Source organism: Heloderma suspectum, chromosome 6, assembly GCF_057233095.1.
Source record: "Heloderma suspectum isolate Gila_16-S chromosome 6, 16-S_ref, whole genome shotgun sequence".
In the NCBI taxonomy this organism is placed as follows: domain Eukaryota; kingdom Metazoa; phylum Chordata; class Lepidosauria; order Squamata; family Helodermatidae; genus Heloderma; species Heloderma suspectum.
The window spans coordinates 126,187,467-126,205,305 of record NC_139463.1 but is presented as its reverse complement, the minus strand read 5'-3'; the positions used below and the strand labels follow the sequence as shown (position 1 = coordinate 126,205,305).

Sequence of the window (17,839 nt, the reverse complement as noted above, 5' to 3'; positions counted from 1 at the left end):
GCTCATCTCTCTTCATCTTTAGTGGCTAATCTTCCTTGTCAGTTGGGAGGGGAGGATCAGGGAAGTTTAGTGGTGTGAGAGAGATAACAATAGAAGAAAAAAGCCCAGGTGGTGGCTCTCCCTTCCCTGTGAGTTGTCCTACAGATTTCTTTTGCTTGAAGGGAGAGAGCATTCAGGTTCTGACTCAGTGCCGGTCTCTTTTCACTGGGTAAAATGTAACAGATAGCCCAGGTCTGAGCCATATTGTGGCCAGTCACTTCCAACAATGTGTTGAGAATCACAGAATCATAGAATAGTAGGGTTGGAAGGGGCCTACAAGGCCATCGAGTCCAACCCCCTGCTCAATACAGGAATCCAAGTCAGAGCATCCCTGACAGATGGCTGTCCAACCTCGTCTTAAAGGCCTCCAGTGTGGGAGAGCCCACCGCCTCCCTAGGGAATGGGTTCCATTGTCGTATTGCTCTAACAGTCAGGAAGTTTTTCCTGATGTTCAGCCGGAATCTGGCTTCCTGTCACTTGAGCCCATTATTCCGTGTCCTGCACTCTGGGATGATCGAGAAGAGATCCTGGCCTTCCTCTCTGTGACAGCCTTTCAAGTACTTGAAGAGCTCTATCCTATCTCCCCTCAGTCTTCTCTTCTCCAGGCAAAACATGCCCAGTTCTTTCAGTCTCTCTTCATAGGGCTTTGTTTCCAGTCCCCTGATCATCTTTGTTGCCCTCCTCTGAACCCTCTCCAGGATCTGAGCTAGCGGTGACCAACCAGGAAACAGAACTTGGTGGACACCTCCGTGAAGACATCAACCCAGTGTGTGGCTGCTATAAAAAAGGCAAACTCCATGTTAGGCATAATTAGAAAAGGAATTGAGAATAAAACTGCCAATATCATGTTGCCCCTATACCAATCTACGGTGCAACCACACTTGGAATACTGTGTCCAGTTCTGGTCACCACACCTAAAAAAAAATATTGTAGAGCTGGAAAAGGTGCAGAAAAGGGCAATTAAAATGATCAAGGGGCTGGAGCATCTCCCTATGAGAGAAGGTTATGACTGCTGGGATTGTTCAGCTTGGAAAAAAAGGAGGGTAAGGGAAGACATGATAGAGGTGTACAAAGTGATGCCTGATGGGAAGAAAGTGGATAGGGAGACATTTTTCTCCCTCTCTCCTAATACTAGAACCCAGGGTCATCCCATGAAGCTAAATGGTGGGACATTCAGGACAGATAAAAGGAAGGATTCTTCACATAGCACAGAGTCAAACTGTAGAATTTGTTACCACAAGATGTAATGATGGCCACCAATTTGGATGGCTTTCAAAGGGGTTAGACAAATTCCTGGAGGAAAAGGCTATCAATGGCTACTAGTCCTGATGGCTATGTGCTGCCTCCAGTACCAGAGGCAGTGAGCCTATGTACTCCAGTTGCTGGGGAACATGGGTGGGAGGGTGCTGTTGTGCTCATGCCCTGCTTGTGGGTTCCTGGTCGACAGCTGGTTGGCTGCTGTGTGAACAGAAAGTTGGACTAGATGGACCTTGGTATGTTCTTTTGAACTTGGCCCTTCCACACATCTAAACCCAACACATCTGGTCAAAGTGGCATATCACGGAAATGAAAGGGGGCAGGGGGAATCTCAAGCAAATTCTTCCCTGCCCTAAATCGCAAAATTTGTTGCATTTGTATTTTCCCAGAATTTTTTTTTAATTTAAGTTACAGATGCTGTGGGATTTAGAAGTTATAGCTGGGGTGGTGATGGAATAGAAATCATTGATATGCACAGTTAATGTTTAACATTTTAGTGCCTCCAACATTTACCAGCCAGAGAAAATTATTTCAATTTATTTTTGAAATGTTCGGTAAAAAAGAAGGGTTACTAATTTCACAATGTCATGACATTTCATTTATCTGTGAAATCTGAGCCGTTTCTGTTGACCACACGGATTTGGAGGTTTCTTCCATGGTATTTCAGCTCCTATGGAGGTACCATACAAGAACACAGCATTGTGAAAGCTTCAGTCATTTCTGAGCTGAGCAGGATTCTGCACACCTAAGCCTGACATTTCTCTGTGTAATCCCTTCAGTTCCGTGGCTGAGGCCCTGAAGACGGGAGCACCGGTAGAGCCAGAATACTTTGAAGAGGTGACCTTGTACTTCAGTGACATTGTGGGCTTCACCACCATCTCGGCCATGAGTGAGCCCATTGAGGTGGTCGACCTTCTCAACGACCTGTACACCCTCTTTGACGCCATCATTGGCTCCCATGATGTCTATAAGGTGGAGACAAATCAGCCCTGTTGGCCATCTATACTGTGGGCAGAAGACAGAGGAAGGGAGGGGCTCAGGGGAGGCAGCGATGCAAGGGAAAGCAACAGGATGACACGGATGCTCGGGGTTACCAAGCAAGGATTTTACTGTCAGCAAAGTGGCTGGACCTTGCTTTTGAGCTATCTGATGAACTTTGCCATGGAGGACAAGAGAGCTAGGTCCCCAGGGGAACCTCCAATGTCGTTTCCTGCAGATGTCCAAAAGGAGGGGGCCGTTCTCCTGGGCCCAACTCCCGGGCCTCCTTGGTCCTCTGGCAACTTGGGAGCCCGCTCCTCTGCTAGCCTCCTACCTCCCTTCTGGTGTTGGGCTCCCAACTCCAGCTGACTTTTCCCCTTCGAAGACACCCAGTCGGCCTTGACAGCTGCTGTTTTGGATGGCAGGTGGAGACCATCGGAGATGCCTACATGGTCGCTTCGGGACTGCCCAAGCGCAACGGGAACCGGCACGCGGGTGAGATCGCCAATATGGCGCTGGATATCCTCAGCGCTGTCGGCACCTTCAGGATGCGCCACATGCCAGACGTGCCTGTACGGATCCGCATCGGCCTGCACTCAGGTAGGTCGGTGCGAAGGCTCAGCTGCTGCAGGGCAGTGCTCCAGGCCTTCAGACACACCTGGCCCACATGGCCCTCTTGGCCATTGCCCGGCCCTCCTTCAGGGCAGAAGGCACAGCAGGGCAGAGGAAAGGGGTGGTGGGAAGAGCTGCTTAGGCTCAAGGGAGCGTTCCTGGGAATAAGAATGAATGCGGCCTTTTTCCCTGGCAGGGCCTTGTGTGGCTGGCGTGGTGGGGCTAACGATGCCACGGTATTGCCTCTTTGGGGACACGGTCAACACTGCCTCACGGATGGAGTCCACAGGCCTGCGTGAGTAGCCCTGGCCCTGACTGGGGGGGCGTCCACGTTTGGCGGGCGGAACACAGTTTGCCTCAAACGAGACGGAACTTGGCCAGCCACTTGGGGAAGCCGCTGGGGAGGGCAGTGTTAGTGGCGTGGTGGATTTTCTTGAACGTGTTCCGACTGTGTTCTGCGGTTTGTCAGCCATCTTTCGTTTCATCTTCTGCTCATTGTTGGGATCAGACTTATTTTAGGGATGCACAAGAATTTCGTTCCACTAGTGCAATGGCACATTAAGTGCGAATTCCCGCCCACCCCAAGTAAAAAAAATGGTCCACACTGCGAAATCCATGGGACTTGGGAAAAGCCAGTCGTCTGTGGAATCTGCAGGTTGGATTCATAGAGATCCGAACTCATTTGAATCTGTTGTGGAGTTCTTTGACATCCCTAGGGAGGGCCCAGGTAGAGCTGGTGGCAACATGGCAGGTAGAAAGTTGAAATGGCTTTTAGCCAACAAGCCTGCTTGCACTGTGGACCAGGCACTTACCGGCCTAACGATCAGAACCCAGAAATTAATTTGGATTTTGGCCATTTTATCACATTCCCCCCACGTTTATATCTCTGTCTCCCTCCTAAGGGATTCAGTTGGGGTTCTCATTCAAGATGAAGCTGGACAGCCATCTGTCAGGGATGGTTTGACCTGGATTCCTGCGTTGAGCAGGGGGTTGGACTCGATGGTCTTGTAGGCCCCTTCCAAGCCTACTATTCTATGATTCTGTGATTCTGTGGGGCAGCATGCAAAGCGTTCCCTTAATCCTCACCACAATCCAGTGCAGTGGGTTAGGCTACAAATGGTGACCTCCCCAAGAAGGCCACCTGATGAAAACCTGGCTCAGCATGTTTCCCACATCCAAACCCAACACTCTAGTCCAGGGGAGCAGAACCCCAGGCCTGGGGGCCAAATCTAGCCCTCTGGGGGTCCCCATCTGGCCCTCCAGGATCCCCCTGGCACTGACTGCTTTTCCCTGATTGCTTGTGGTTTCCTGGCTTTTGTGCAGGATTTTCCCCATCCCAAAAGGCTGAAATGCCTCTCTGAAGGCTGAGTGACTGGCAGGAAGATCTTGAAGCTAAAATATGCTGGTATGTTTGTCCCCACTCACCACTGGAATGTGGCCCCCAAGGGTAGCATCCAATGTTACTCCTATGTAGAGTAGATCTATTGAAATAAATGGTACAAGTAAGTCTTGACTAACTTGTCTCATTCATTTCAATGGGTCTATTCTGCAGAGGATTAAAATTGGATACTACCCCAAGAGCTTCTCGAAATTGAGTTCATCCCTTTGACTGAAAGAGGGTCCGCATCTCGGCTCTAGCCGCTACATCACAGCATGTTTTTCAGCCAAGAGCTGTAGGCCATCATATCCTATGGATTCTCTCCCTCCCTGTTACCACCAGTTTTGGTATTGGAGCCCCCAACCAACGTGGACTGGTCCTTCACTGTTGCAAACTGTGCATCTCCATCTCTGAGGTGCCCCCATCTCACCCTCCCCTTCTGTGGCCTCTGCAGCTTATCGAATCCATGTCAACATGCGCACAGTGGAGATCCTGCATTCACTCAAAGAGGGCTACCAGCTGGATCTCCGGGGCAAAACGGAGCTCAAGGTATTATTATTATTATTATTATTTACATTTCTATACCGCCCCATAGCCTAAGCTTTCTGGGCGGTTTACAAAAATCAAAAAATCAAAAATGCAATATACAGAGATTAAAAACCATTTACATAAAACACATAAACAGACAATCTACACAAAAGAAACATATATCTAAAACAACTTCAAACAATCTCAGAATCAAACAACCATAACCATAAGACATTCCAGGATGGATTAAAACTTATCATATGCTGCCGAACGCCTGGGAGAAGAGAAAGGTCTTAACCTGGTGCCGAAAAGATAACAATGTTAGTGCCAGGCGGGCCTCGTCGGGGAGATCATTCCATAATTTGGGGGCCACCACTGAGAAGGCCCTCTCCCTTGTTGCTGTCTTCCAAGCTTCCCTCAGTGTAGGCAGCCAGAGGAGGGCCTTAGATGTTGAGTGTAGTATACGAGTAGGTTTGTGTCGGGAGAGGCACTCCATTAGGTACTGTGGTCCCAAGCCCCACCAGTATGAGGTGGGGGGCTCCTTTCAACTTCCCAGACTCTACAGTTCTCTCTTCTATCTCTGTCCAAAGTTTCACCCAGACGGTGCTGAGCATGACCCCAATGCTGGCAGGGCTCAGATTCACATGCCCCATTCACATGCACGTCCCCGATGATGGAAAAACAGGGCAGGCCTGGTGTGTGCCCAGAGCTCAGTGTGCACTTCAGAAACATGGATGAAGTCAGCAGAGCCTCGGCTGTCACCTGCAGGGGAGCCTTCTGGGTGGCTGCTATTCATGTCCATGGGAAACGTGATCATGTCCATGGGAAACGTCACCCCGCCGCCCCTGTCAGCACCTCTTTCTTTTCTCGGCAGGGAAAAGGCATTGAAGACACATATTGGCTCACAGGCTGTCAGGGCTTCAACAAGCCCATCCCCACGCCCCCTGACCTGCAGCCAGGGTAAGAGGACTGGGACCAGAACACCCCGTTTGGAGCGGAATGGGGAGACAGCAGCGAGTAGGGGGTGCTGGGTGATTGGGAGCAAGACCTTCCTCATGCCTCTCCAATTTCCTCTCTTTGCTTCCAGTGCAAGCAGCCACGGTATAAGCCTGGATGAGATTCCTGAAGACCGGAAGAAGAAACTACAGAAAGCACGTCCAGGGATGATATAGCCAGAGCGTAGCCGTGTAAGGCGAGGCGGCTATGACGGAGGTGAGGCTGGGATGGGGGAGCGAGGGACTGTCGTTCACTGGTAGAGCCCCTGCTGTGCATGCGGAAGGTCCCAGGTTCGATCCCCTACATCTCCAGGAAGAGGGGCTGGGAAAGAATCTTGAGTAAAATCTCGGAGAGCCGCTGCCAGTCAGTGTTGACAATACTGGGCTAGATGGGCCGATGGTCTGACTCAGCATGAGGCAGCTTTTGATGTTCCTAAGTGTGTTGGCTGCATCTCTTATCCCTGCCAACAAGAGGTGGGGTTAATTTGGAGCTCCTTCCCATTAAATAAAACCTATTATTCCACAAGCCCTTCCTTCAGGGATGTGGAAGAAGGATGATTGCGGCTTCCATCTTCCCCAGTCCTCCAAATCATGGAGGGTTTTACATGTAGCTTAAACAAACACTTTCCTTTTGCTCCGCCTAATTTTGGGTTCAAAGCCCCATGGAAACATCTGGGCTTCCTTATGCTTTACGTAGCATGAGATAGTTTATAATACGACTTCCTAAGGACCACTCAGTGCTTCAGGTCGTAGAGATACGGCTGAAAGCATCCTTCCCCAACCTGGTGCCCTCCAGATGTGTTGGACTGCAATTCCCATCATTTCCAGCCACCATGGCCATTGGCTGGGAAGATGGGAGTTGTGGTCCAGCACATCTGAAGGGTAGCAGGTTGGGGAAGGCTCTCCTAGGGCATCCCAAACTAAGGTGGAGAGGCCTGAGGAATGACAAGCCTTTGATACGAGCAAACTTTGTTTGTAATCCATTTGTAATTTGCCTAGAGAACTTTGGTTATTGGGCAGATGAGAAATGTAATCAGTCAGTCAATCATTGCTACTGTTTAAACAGCTCAAACGGCAACCGAGATCTGTGGCCTGTACCTGGCTGGCGCTTTCTGACCAACTTTGATGAGGCCTTTCGCATACATGGGAGGCACGGAGGCAGGAGCGACCCGGCGAAAGGAGGATGAATCAGCAGTTTGAGCTTGAGAAGCTCACAGCTTCTTTAGTCTGCAGCCATCTTGCATCAATCAAAATGGACACATCCTTCCCTGTCCACACCGCCCCCCGCCCCACTATATACAGTATCTTCCTCTTCTACTCTTGTTGGTTCTGGTGCATGATGGAACTTCATCCAACCTAAGATTTGTTATTCATTCGCCAACCAAAAAGAAAAGTGGCCAGGTGCATACTGGGATGTTGGCCAACCTGGAATTTGCCCTTTGTAATGCCCTTGCCTCTTCTCTAAAGAGCCAAGTGCATGATGGGACTTTGGCCAACCTAAGAATGGCTGTTGATGCTCCTCTCTCATCAGAGACTTTGCTCTCTTCGCACAAGGATCAGTGCTTAGACGATAATATTGCTAAGATGTAGGAGGAGATCTAATCCGGTATCTCAAAGTGGCTTTCTTCAGGGAAGTCCAGTGGTGATTCTGCCATTGTTTTTGTGGCACATGGACAATGCCTGAAGGCCGTGATCCCCATGGGGGACAGTGAGGAGCTGACTAAATGAAATTATGCCATCAGCAGTGATGATCTAGCTGGTGCCAGCAGGAGCAGCCTCTGGGTCTGTCCCACATGGAAGCATCTGTGTCCGCAGACATGGGAATGGCCTAATGGAGAGAATTTGATTCTAGGGGAAACCTGCACATGGTTGAGTCTCAGAGCAGGACACATCTACTGCTCCTTCTCTTTTTGGAGAACAGGGACAGATTCCACATGGAGATTAAACTTGAGGGCTGAGAAGGATATGAATGGAATAGTGCATAATGGCCCCATGTCTAGACCGCTTAATGACCTTTCGAGCACCCCTTTAAGAATTCAGCTCATATGGCTAACCACTAGATGGCAGTGTTGCCTCATGGAAATATTTGTATGGCTGACAAAAAGTTGGCTTCCTTCTTAAGGGGCTAACTATCCATTCCAAACCCATGAGTCCAATGCCTTTTAAAACTCCACCACCAAAAAGCTGCTTTGGGACATTTTAGGGTGGAGAAGCAGGAAGAGAGGGGGCATGCCCCTGAGCTCTCTCGACAGAGGCCCTGAATCTCCCAGACAAAACAGCAGTCCTCTCTGTGACCCCATTTTATATTCAAAGTGGAGGTACAGGTGAGGATGTAGACTTCTGGATATTTTGCAGATGGGGAAGCATCTCGGGGAGGTTTTGGGATGGGTTGAGGTCACCAAGGTCTGTCTATAAATATAAAAGCCTATTATACCTGGTTAATTTATTTCTACAGATGACAAAAACTATTTTCTTAAAATATGTGTACTATCTACTGTTTGGATAAGTGTGTTTGGAGTGAATCTTTTAAAAGGTACGGGCTATAATGAGCTGTATTGATATTCTCTTCAAATAGTGCTTGATAAATCTGGCTAACTTGAGTCTTCAGGTTCAACTAATGCTTTCAAAGAGATGGTTGGCACTGATCTATCTTTGGTCTGAATTTCAAAAGTTTGCTAAATATGTACAATAAAACACTTGTCCAACATTTATCTGCAGTTAACATAAATAATTAAAATAATTAAAAGACATACCAGGTGGTTCTTCTACAGAGCTGAGATGGCATGGCACATTTAATTAAGACATATGTATATAAGTGTAAATTTCTTTAACAGGATGGTTGCTATTTGTCACCAGACAAAAATATTTTCCTTAAAGGGGCAGACAGTGGTAATCACCCACTATTTCCCCCGTTGGGCATAGATTGACTGCCATCGGAATTTGTCTATCATTTTCATAGACTGTGTACAAATTGTACTTTTTCTTTATTATTAACAGCATCAGGCTATTTTATTTACATACATACATATATATGTTGCAATGCTGTTTTTGCAGACCTTCGGGAAGGAAGGCAAGGCAGCCGTAGCACCTCTGGGTAGGAACGGGATAGGGGAGGGGCAAATGTGCGTGTATATATATGTGCATCATTGTGACATTGCTGGGCTGCGTCGATCTTATACTCTGTACTGTATGGGGATCCCGTGAGGCCCTTTGCCGCTGGTCCATAAACAACTGCTTGTGACTGTGTAATTAAAGGACCAGGCTAGAGACTCTGCGGTGTGTGTGTTGAGTGTCCTTTCTGACCAAGCAGGGCTTCTATTGAGTTTGGAGCTTAAGTACCACCTGAACTCTGGGCTATGGGAAGGTGGTCACTTTGGGAGGGGAATTTTATTAGGGGTGCTGATGAAGTGAAGCACTCTGCACAGTCTGGGAGGTGTGCATGTTAGAGTCCTTTCTGGGCTTGTGGAGCAGCTGGCCCAAGATTCGTACCACCCTCAGCACCACAAGAGATCTGATGGCACATCCCCCAGGTTGTGCAGGGCAGCCATTAAGGACCCCCCCCGATATCTTGGATTAGCCCTGTGCATGCCAGAAGTGCATGCCACCACTGTGACAGCACCGACAGATTCCTTTGCAGCTGTTGTTTGGGCACCTGAAGCCAGTGGGCATTGTCAGCTCCAGGTCTTGGAGGGCCCTTGGGCAAGACACCTTCAGTTGGCAACTCTATCCCTGCCATAGTACGACAAGGAACAAATTGAGTTGCAACCTTTCCCTTGGAATTCCTTCATGACCCCAAATTAGAGTTGAAGGACAGTGTTTGAATTACAGGGTCCCCAGAAGAGGCCTTTCTCCCTCCCCTTTTGAGACAAGCCCCCTGCCTCAGCAACTTTTTAGAAGGCTATGTGGAGACCGTGGTTTGGCTAGAACTAGAGGGAGCCCAAATGTGGGGCTTGGAGGATTCCATTAAAGGCTCTTTATTCAACCCCCCCCACACACACACACACACAATAATTCAAGCACTCCCTGGGAACAAGGCATCCCTAAAGGAAGTTTTGTGAGGGGCAACACCCTCTTACCAACATCCATGCCTCTAGTTGTGGGAGTCCCTGAAACTGCTGGGGGAGGAATATGCTATGTGGTTTCCCTTCATCACTTAATAAATGTAGCCACGGTTCCCAAAAGGGGGTTTGGGTAGAACAGATGCATGACTGGACACTTGCCAAGGAATATGAAATAAACTGGCAGAATGACTACAAGAGCACAGATCTTGGTTGGCAAATCCAAGAATCATGTATGAAGGGGAAGCATGCACAGGTAAATACTGATGCATTTAATGTCACATCTACTTTGGCCCTCAGAGGGGCTGCTGCTCAGTGGTAGAGTACCTGTTTTGTGTGCAAAAAGTGCCAGGTTCAGTCCCTGACATCTGCAAGATCTTGGGCAGCAGGGCTCAGAAAGACTCTGGCCAGAGGCACTGGAGAGATGCCAGTAGTCAGAGCAAATGATACAAGGTCAAACAGGCCAGTGGTCCGACTTGGTGTAAGACAGCACCAGAAGCTCATGTATGGAATCAGAAGACATGGCTGCCAGGTAGGTGTGGAAATGAACCACCCACATCCTTCCAAATGAAATTCTGATGTAAGTTACACACCAATAATTTAGAAATGTCACCTCACTAATTTAGGAGGGAACACCTAGGGATGGGGGAGAATTTCTCCCTGAAACTTCGGGGGGCTGAGTGCCAACGTATTCAGCCCCCCGAAGTAGTTTCGGGGAGAAATTCTCCGCCCCCCGCCCCCCGCCCCTCCCCGGGATGGGACTTACCTTTCCCGAATGTCCCTTCCGGCGGCGGGTCCTGGCGGCAGTTTGGCAGGTCTTCGTCAGGGGCGGGGGCGGCAGCCGGTCTTTTGACCGGCTGCCGCCGCCGCCATTCCAATAAAAGTAAAAAAAAAAACGCTCCCGTGATAGGCTACATGACGATTAACGCAGCCTATCACGGCTAGATTTGCAAAGTCAGCCGTGATAGGCTACGTAAATCGTCACATAGCCTATCACGGGTGACTTAAAAAAAAAAAAAAAAGCGCGTACGGCTAATGGCGGCCCCCATAGGGAGCCACCATTTGCGTTCCTTATTTGGTCACTGTAGTCTAAGTAAAGATTTACGTAGACTACAGCGACCAAATAAGGAACGCGAATGGCGGCTCCCTATGGGGGCTGCCATTTGCGTACGCGCTTTTTTTTTTTTAAGTCACCCGTGATAGGCTACATGACGATTAACGTAGCCTATCACGGCTGACTTTGCAGATCTAGCCATGATAGGCTACGTAAATCGTCACGTAGCCTATCACGGGGGCTTTTTTTTTTTTAACTTTTTATTTTGCGGCCGGGTGAGGCAAGGCGCCTCCTCCCCGGCCTGAATTTCAGCCGGGTGAGGCGGGAAGCCTCCCCCCTGGCCTGAATTTCGGCTGGGCGAGGCAGGAAGCCTCCCTCCCCGGCCTGAACTTCAGGGGGAGCAGCGAAGCGCCTCCCCCCCCACCGCGAAGCAAGCTGCGAGACCAGGTAAGTGGCTTTCGTGCACCCCTAGGAACATCCACTTTTTATAAAAATGGCAAAAAGTCCTGCAAGGCACTTCAGATTCCACAAAAGTCCACAAAAAGCTTCTGACACAATAGTGTGGCTCTCCGCAACTTCTTGGCTGTATTATCTAGGCCAGAATGCCCATGGGAATGCCACTATTGTTTATTACATTTTTATACTGTGTTGTAGCATCGATCCCAGGGGCATGCTTGGGTAAAAGCCATGGCTGCTGCCATCGGCTGCTCGTGGGTGTGGCCATCTTTTTTTTTTTTTTTAACCCATGAATGCCCCTTGGAATGACACTATGTCATCATGTAGCATCACTTCCTGGGACATTCCCTGGCCTGTGAAATGTGGCCAAGAGGCTGCAGAGAAGTGTAGTGCCACTAAGAGCGGTGGCAAGGCTTTTAAAAAAAGTGTTTAAAAAATAAAAATTGTTTAGGGGATCACATCTGCAGTAAGGTAAGCCAGCCCTTTTCCTCCACAATTCCCCCCAAACTGGGCTCAGGACTCTTTAATTCTAAGTGAATGTCTTCTGCAGTGGGATCCAGTTGGTGAATCTTGGGGTTCTAATTAAAAAAACAATAAAACCCAAAGTCGATCCTGCGAGCCTGAAGTCTGCCTACCCCTGGTCTAGCCACAAGGAGCAGCAGAAGAAGGAAAGCTGGTGTGGGCACAAAAGGAAAAGGAGAAGCCTAGGGAAATAAAGTTGCCACCTTTCTTTTTTGGAAAGGCTCCTATGCCTCTAACAGCTGTGTGACAGGTAGAAATTCAACAGGCACTGAAGAGTTCAGCAGTGAGCCCGTTGAGTTCCTCCATGCCTGCCATGCAGCTATTAAAGACAAAAGAGCCCAGCCACACAAAAAGGTGGCAACTTAGTTTATTTCTTGTCACCATGTGCAAAGGATAGCGGTCGCCAACTTTTTCTCCCTGCCATGGCTCCTGTGTCTTTAAGAGCTGCATGGCTTGCACAGGAGCCATGGCAGGGAGAAGAAGCTGGCAACCGCTATCCTTGCCACATGGCAACAAGAAATAAACGGTGACTGTGTTGTTGTTTTTGCCACTGCTGAATTTCCATGCTCGGAAAACATCCCTGGTTGAATTTCTGCCTCTTCAGCAGCGGTGTGGCAAGCAGGAATTCAACAGTTAAAAATGTACACGTTTCTCAGTTACAGATGAGGTGAGGCGGGTTGGCCATTGCTCTTTGGTCTAATGGATATGAACAATATTACTTTATCTTACAGATTAAAAATGGTTAACGCAGCTCGTAATTCACAATTATGACAATGAATAAACGAAGCCACAAATGCAGCTTTCTATGTTATGCGACAACGACATTAGTTCTCTCTAGCTAGCTGATGGCAGCCCTTGTCCTTTCAGGTCTCCTGTGGCTCCACATCCACCTTCCTCTCTTCTTTTTCCCTTTAACTTGTCCTGGCTAACATCACCTCTCCTTGCTGTCCCCCCAAATCTGCTCCCCCCCTTCACTTGCTCTGTGTTTTATAATATCAACAATAAAAGTAATTGTATTTTATTTTATTACTGCATTTCTGTTCTGCCCAACAGCCGAAGCTCTCTGGGTAGTTACAAAAGCCGTTCCAGCCATGATGGGGAAGTTTCACCTCTGGAACTTTCCTTCTCTCTGGCCGTACTGGTATCTCACATGTGTGTTCATGTGAAAATGCGGCAACTTCAGGCACGAGTTGCTTGTAAAGTCATTTCCACAAGTGTCATTTTTCTCCCTCTCCCATAATATCAGAGCCCATGAAGCTGATTGGTGGGAGATTCAGGACAGATAACAGGAAGGACTTCTTCATAGTGCAGAGCTAAACTGGAATTCGCTGCCACAAGATGTGGTGATGGCCACCAATTTGGATGGCTTTAAAGGGGGATTGGAGAAATTCATGGAGGAAAAGGCGATCAGTGGCTACTAGTCCTGATGGCTATGTACTACCTTCCGTGTCAGAGGCAGTATGGCTGTGTGCACCAGTTGTTGGGGAACATGAGTGGGAGGGTGCTGTTGCACTTATGTCCTGCTTGTGGGACTACATGGACCCATGGTCTGACTCAGCATGGCTCTTCTTATGTTCTTATGCCTGCCATCTCCTTCCTGCATTTTGTGCTCATGGATAGAGCCGGCCCTACCATTGGGCAAAGTGAGGCAATTGCCTCAGCTGGCAAATGCTATGAGCATCTCTACACCAGCCTAAAATCCTGCATTTAAAACAGGGCTTTCTGCTTCCATTTTAAATGCAGGATCACATCAGACTCCCTTTACACATGCTTCCTTCCCCACCTTTCCCCCGTCCTTTCCCCCTTTATCTGAGTCTTCCATATGTTTTATTATACAGCCACTAGATGGCGCTGTGGTCTAGCTCCTCGGAGGGCATAATCCTACAGGGATAGTTGGCTGCCTCCGGCCAGACTATCCAATGCAGGGCAGGCGGAGTGCCAAGAGGATCCTCTCCTCCGCACTCCAGCCACCCTGCATTTGCATCTAGGTGACAGATTTCGGCTGAGTGGGGTGAGGGGAAGCCAGATGATGCATATGAAGCATCGTAATGGTGCTTCTGCCATCCCCTCCCCGACCTGCCCCCAGGAACGCCCCCTTTTCCTCTGCTCCATCCTGCTGTTACAAGCCAGTGACGAACCGTGCCGCCTACGAAGTGGCAGGGGAAGGGGCAGAGAGGCAGTTTTCTGGGAACTGACCTCGGAGCGCTGGCTCTGAGGTCAGTTCCCAGAAAATGAAAAATCCTATGGCGGTTCAGCCACTGTCTAGTGGCCATAGGATTAAAGGCAAAACTGAAGTCCTTTGGCCACATAATGAGAAGACAGGACACCCTGGAGAAGATGCTGATGCTAGGGAAAGTGGAAGGCCAAAGGAAGAGGGGCCGACCAAGGGCAAGGCGGATGGATGATATTCTGGAGGTGACGGACTCGACCGTGGGGGAGCTGGGGGTGGTGACGGCCGACAGGAAGCTCTGGCGTGGGCTGGTCCACGAAGTCACGAAGAGTCGGAAGTGACTGACCGAATAAACAACAACAAAGTGGCCATAGGATTGCGCCCTTATTGTGGGTTTTCCTCTTTTCTCAGACGGAACTCAAGCAGAACTCAAGCGCTGTAATTTGATAGCTCATTATCTCCGCTCTTTTTAAAAATGCAATAATGGTCCTTTAGTGTGGGAAACGCCCTGGAGGTTCACGACGTTGTCTAAAGGACCAGCAAACTTTCATGAGTCACCAATCTCAATAGCAGGATAAAAGCTCGTGTGGAGAAGCCCTACATGTATGGCTGTGTGTGTGTGTTTGTGTGCGTGGGGGGGGGGGGGGGAGAAACAGCCAACCTCCTGACCTCACCCAGACAGCTTGCCCTGCATCTATAAGCAATGCTGCTGCCCTGAATAGAAGACACTGTTCTGTCACCAGTGTCTCAGTGACATTAAACTGCCAGTCCAGTTGTCTTCTGTGTGTGGAATGTGGTGAGGGGGGGGAGGGGGGTGCCATCTTGACCTTCACCTCAGGTAGCAAAACACCTTGGACAGGCCCTGCCCATGAAGCCCTCTGGGTGCCAGCTGTCCTTTAGATTTCTGACTGGTTCTGACTGAAACCCAGAGTGGATTCACCACCCCACTAACATCAGAGCCACCAGCCTCCACCAAACACATCTGGCAGGTCCCAGGTTGCAGAAGCCTGGAATAGACCATTATATCAAAATTAACTCGAGGCTGTCATCCCTGTACATTTTAGAATTTTTTTTTCACACTCTTTTGTTCACAGGCTTCTCTCATTTGATAGTGTCATGAACATAAAATTATGGCAGGGGAAAATGGGGAGAGCTAAAAAAAATCTCAGGGGTGAAAATTCTTCATTTTTTAAAAAAGAAATGAAATATAAGCAGTGACTGACAGATATAAATTACCCAAAAAGATAAGTCTTAGAACAGGAAGAAGGTTACTAATGGGAAAAAAACAAGAAATTGCAGAAATGGGTGGGAGGGAACAAATTAGGAAAAATCACTACCAGGGCACATACATTTGGGATTGGGGCCAGAGAGGCTGCTTGGTAGATTTCCAGGTAGGCATACGCCTTGGCAGCAGTTGTGCAGCTAGGTAATTTTAGACCCTGGGCCAAATGACCTTATGGAGGGACCTTTTTTGATGTGCATTATTTCAGTTGTGTAGCTCACAACTAATTTTTCTCTTCTCACTGTTTCTCAAAGCCCACTGACAGGTATCCCTTTCTTCTCATCCATATGGGAACAAATGATACCGCCAAGCGGAGCTACGAAGAGATCACGTCAGACTTTGAAGCTTTGGGAAGGAAACTCAAGCACTTGGGGGCCCAGATAGTTTTCTCATCCATCCTTCCAGTAGTTAGAAGAGGGATAGAAAGGGAATGAAAAATACTCTGGGTGAATGACTGGCTACGAAGGTGGTGCCGACAAGAGACATTTGGATTCTGGGACCACGGCCTATACTTCCTGGAAGATGGGCTGTTGGCAAGGGATGGGTTGCACCTCACAAAGGATGGGAAGAATGTGTTTGGCCACAGCATGAAGAACTTCATCAGGAGGGCTTTAAACTGAATCCTACGGGGAAGGGAGACGTAAAGTTGGGGGTAACAATGGACGAAGGCTCATGCACCGCAACAGAGAGAACAGCTCGAATAGCACCGAATAATAGTCTTCAGACACATGTAGGAAGAAAGCCAGACCATGAAGCACGTGGTCTTCGATGTCTATATACTAATGCCCAGAGTATGGGAAACAAACAGAACGAACTTGAACTCTTAATACAAGAGGGAAATTATAACCTGATAGGTATAATTGAGACTTTGTGGGATGACTCTCATGACTGGCATACAGCAATTGAAGGATATAACTTGTTCAAAAAGAACAGGAGGAACAGACAGGGAGGTGGGGTTGCACTGTATGTGAAAAAGACATATCTCTGCACAGAAATACAGGAGGATGAGCTTGGTAGCCCCATCGAGAGCATATGGATCAAAATAAATGGAGCAAAGAATAAAAAGAACCTGGTGGTTGGAGTCTACTACCAGCCACCCAACCAAGGAGAAGACAAGGATGAAAGTTTTGAAAAGCAAATAGCCAATGTTTTAAGGAAGCATGATGTAGTAGTAATGAGGGACTTCAATTTCCCCAATATTTGTTGGGAGACAAATTCTGCAAAACATGGCCCCTCCAGGAAATTCCTGACTTGTGAGGCAGATAACTTCCTCCTACAGAAAGTAGAGGAAGGAACTAGAGGATCGGCTATCCTTGACTTGATCCTAACCAACACAGATGACTTAGTGGATCAAGTAGCAGTTACAGGAACTCTGGGGGAAAGCGACCATGTTGTACTTGAGTTCTTGGTTCTAAGGGAAGCAAAAGCCGAGTTTAGTCAAACGCGTACCCTGGATTTGAGGAAAGCTGATTTTAATAAACTCAGAACAATGATCAGTAAGGTCCCATGGCAAGCGATGCTAACGAGAAAAGGAGTCCAAGATGGGTGGGAGCTTTGAAAAAAGGAAATTCTCAAGGCACAATCACAAACAATTCCAACAAGAAGAAAAGGTGGAAGACAACAGAAGAAGCCAATGTGGCTTCACAAAAAGCTTAGGGATGACCTGAAAACAAAAAAGGACACCTATAGGAAGTGGAAAGAAGGCCAAGTAACAAAGGAAGAGTACAGGCAGATAGCACAGAATTACAGGGATGGTGTCAGGAAGGCTAAAGCTGAGAGCGAGCTGAGGTTAGCGCGGGATGCTAAAAACAACAAAAAGGTTTTCTTCAGCTACGTGCAGAGTAAAAGGCAGAGGAAAGAAATGGTGGTTCAGCTATTAAATAAGGATGGCAAAACGATAACAGATGACAAAGAAAAGGCAAAGGTGCTCAATTCCTACTTTGGCTCAGTCTTCTCCCAAAAGAGGGTCTATCAGCCCCCTGGCAAAGGTGAAGTACAGGCTGAAGGGGCAGGATTGCAGCTTGAGATCGATAGGCATATGGTCAAGGAACACCTCATTACTTTGAATGAGATCAAATCTCCAGGGCCAGATGAACTGCATCCTAGAGTAATAAAGGAACTGGCAGAAGAACTCTCAGAACCGCTGTCTATTCTCTTTGAGCAATCATGGAGGACGGGGGAAGTGCCAGATGACTGGAGGAGGGCTAACGTTGTCCCTATCTTCAAAAAGGGTAAAAAGGAGGAACCTGGGAACTACAGACCAGTCAGTCTGACATCAATCCCTGGGAAAATTCTGGAGCAGATCATAAAGCAATCCATCTGTAAGCACCTTGAAAACAATGCCGTGATTACTCGACGCCAACATGGATTTGTCAAAAACAAGTCCTGCAAGACGAATCTGATCTCATTTTTTGATCAAGTAACCTCCCTTGTAGGCCATGGGAATGCTGTAGACATCATATACCTCGACTTCAGCAAAGCTTTCGACAAAGTGCCCCATGATATCCTGA

The 17,839-nt window shown here is 48.2% G+C and overlaps 1 protein-coding gene across 1 annotated transcript in view; it reads left to right on the top strand.

The window, feature by feature from the left end:
- Positions 1 to 9,060, top strand: part of GUCY2D (guanylate cyclase 2D, retinal) — a 51,246-nt gene extending 42,186 nt beyond the window's left edge. The window contains exons 14-20 of the mRNA XM_084806663.1: positions 2,076 to 2,268; positions 2,700 to 2,874; positions 3,083 to 3,181; positions 4,719 to 4,813; positions 5,667 to 5,752; positions 5,880 to 6,004; positions 6,854 to 9,060. Of these exons, the coding sequence (XP_084662789.1) occupies positions 2,076 to 2,268; positions 2,700 to 2,874; positions 3,083 to 3,181; positions 4,719 to 4,813; positions 5,667 to 5,752; positions 5,880 to 5,964 (733 nt within the window). The 3' untranslated portion in view covers positions 5,965 to 6,004; positions 6,854 to 9,060. The remainder of the gene's footprint in view (positions 1 to 2,075; positions 2,269 to 2,699; positions 2,875 to 3,082; positions 3,182 to 4,718; positions 4,814 to 5,666; positions 5,753 to 5,879; positions 6,005 to 6,853) is intronic.
- The last annotated feature ends 8,779 nt before the right edge of the window (positions 9,061 to 17,839 follow it).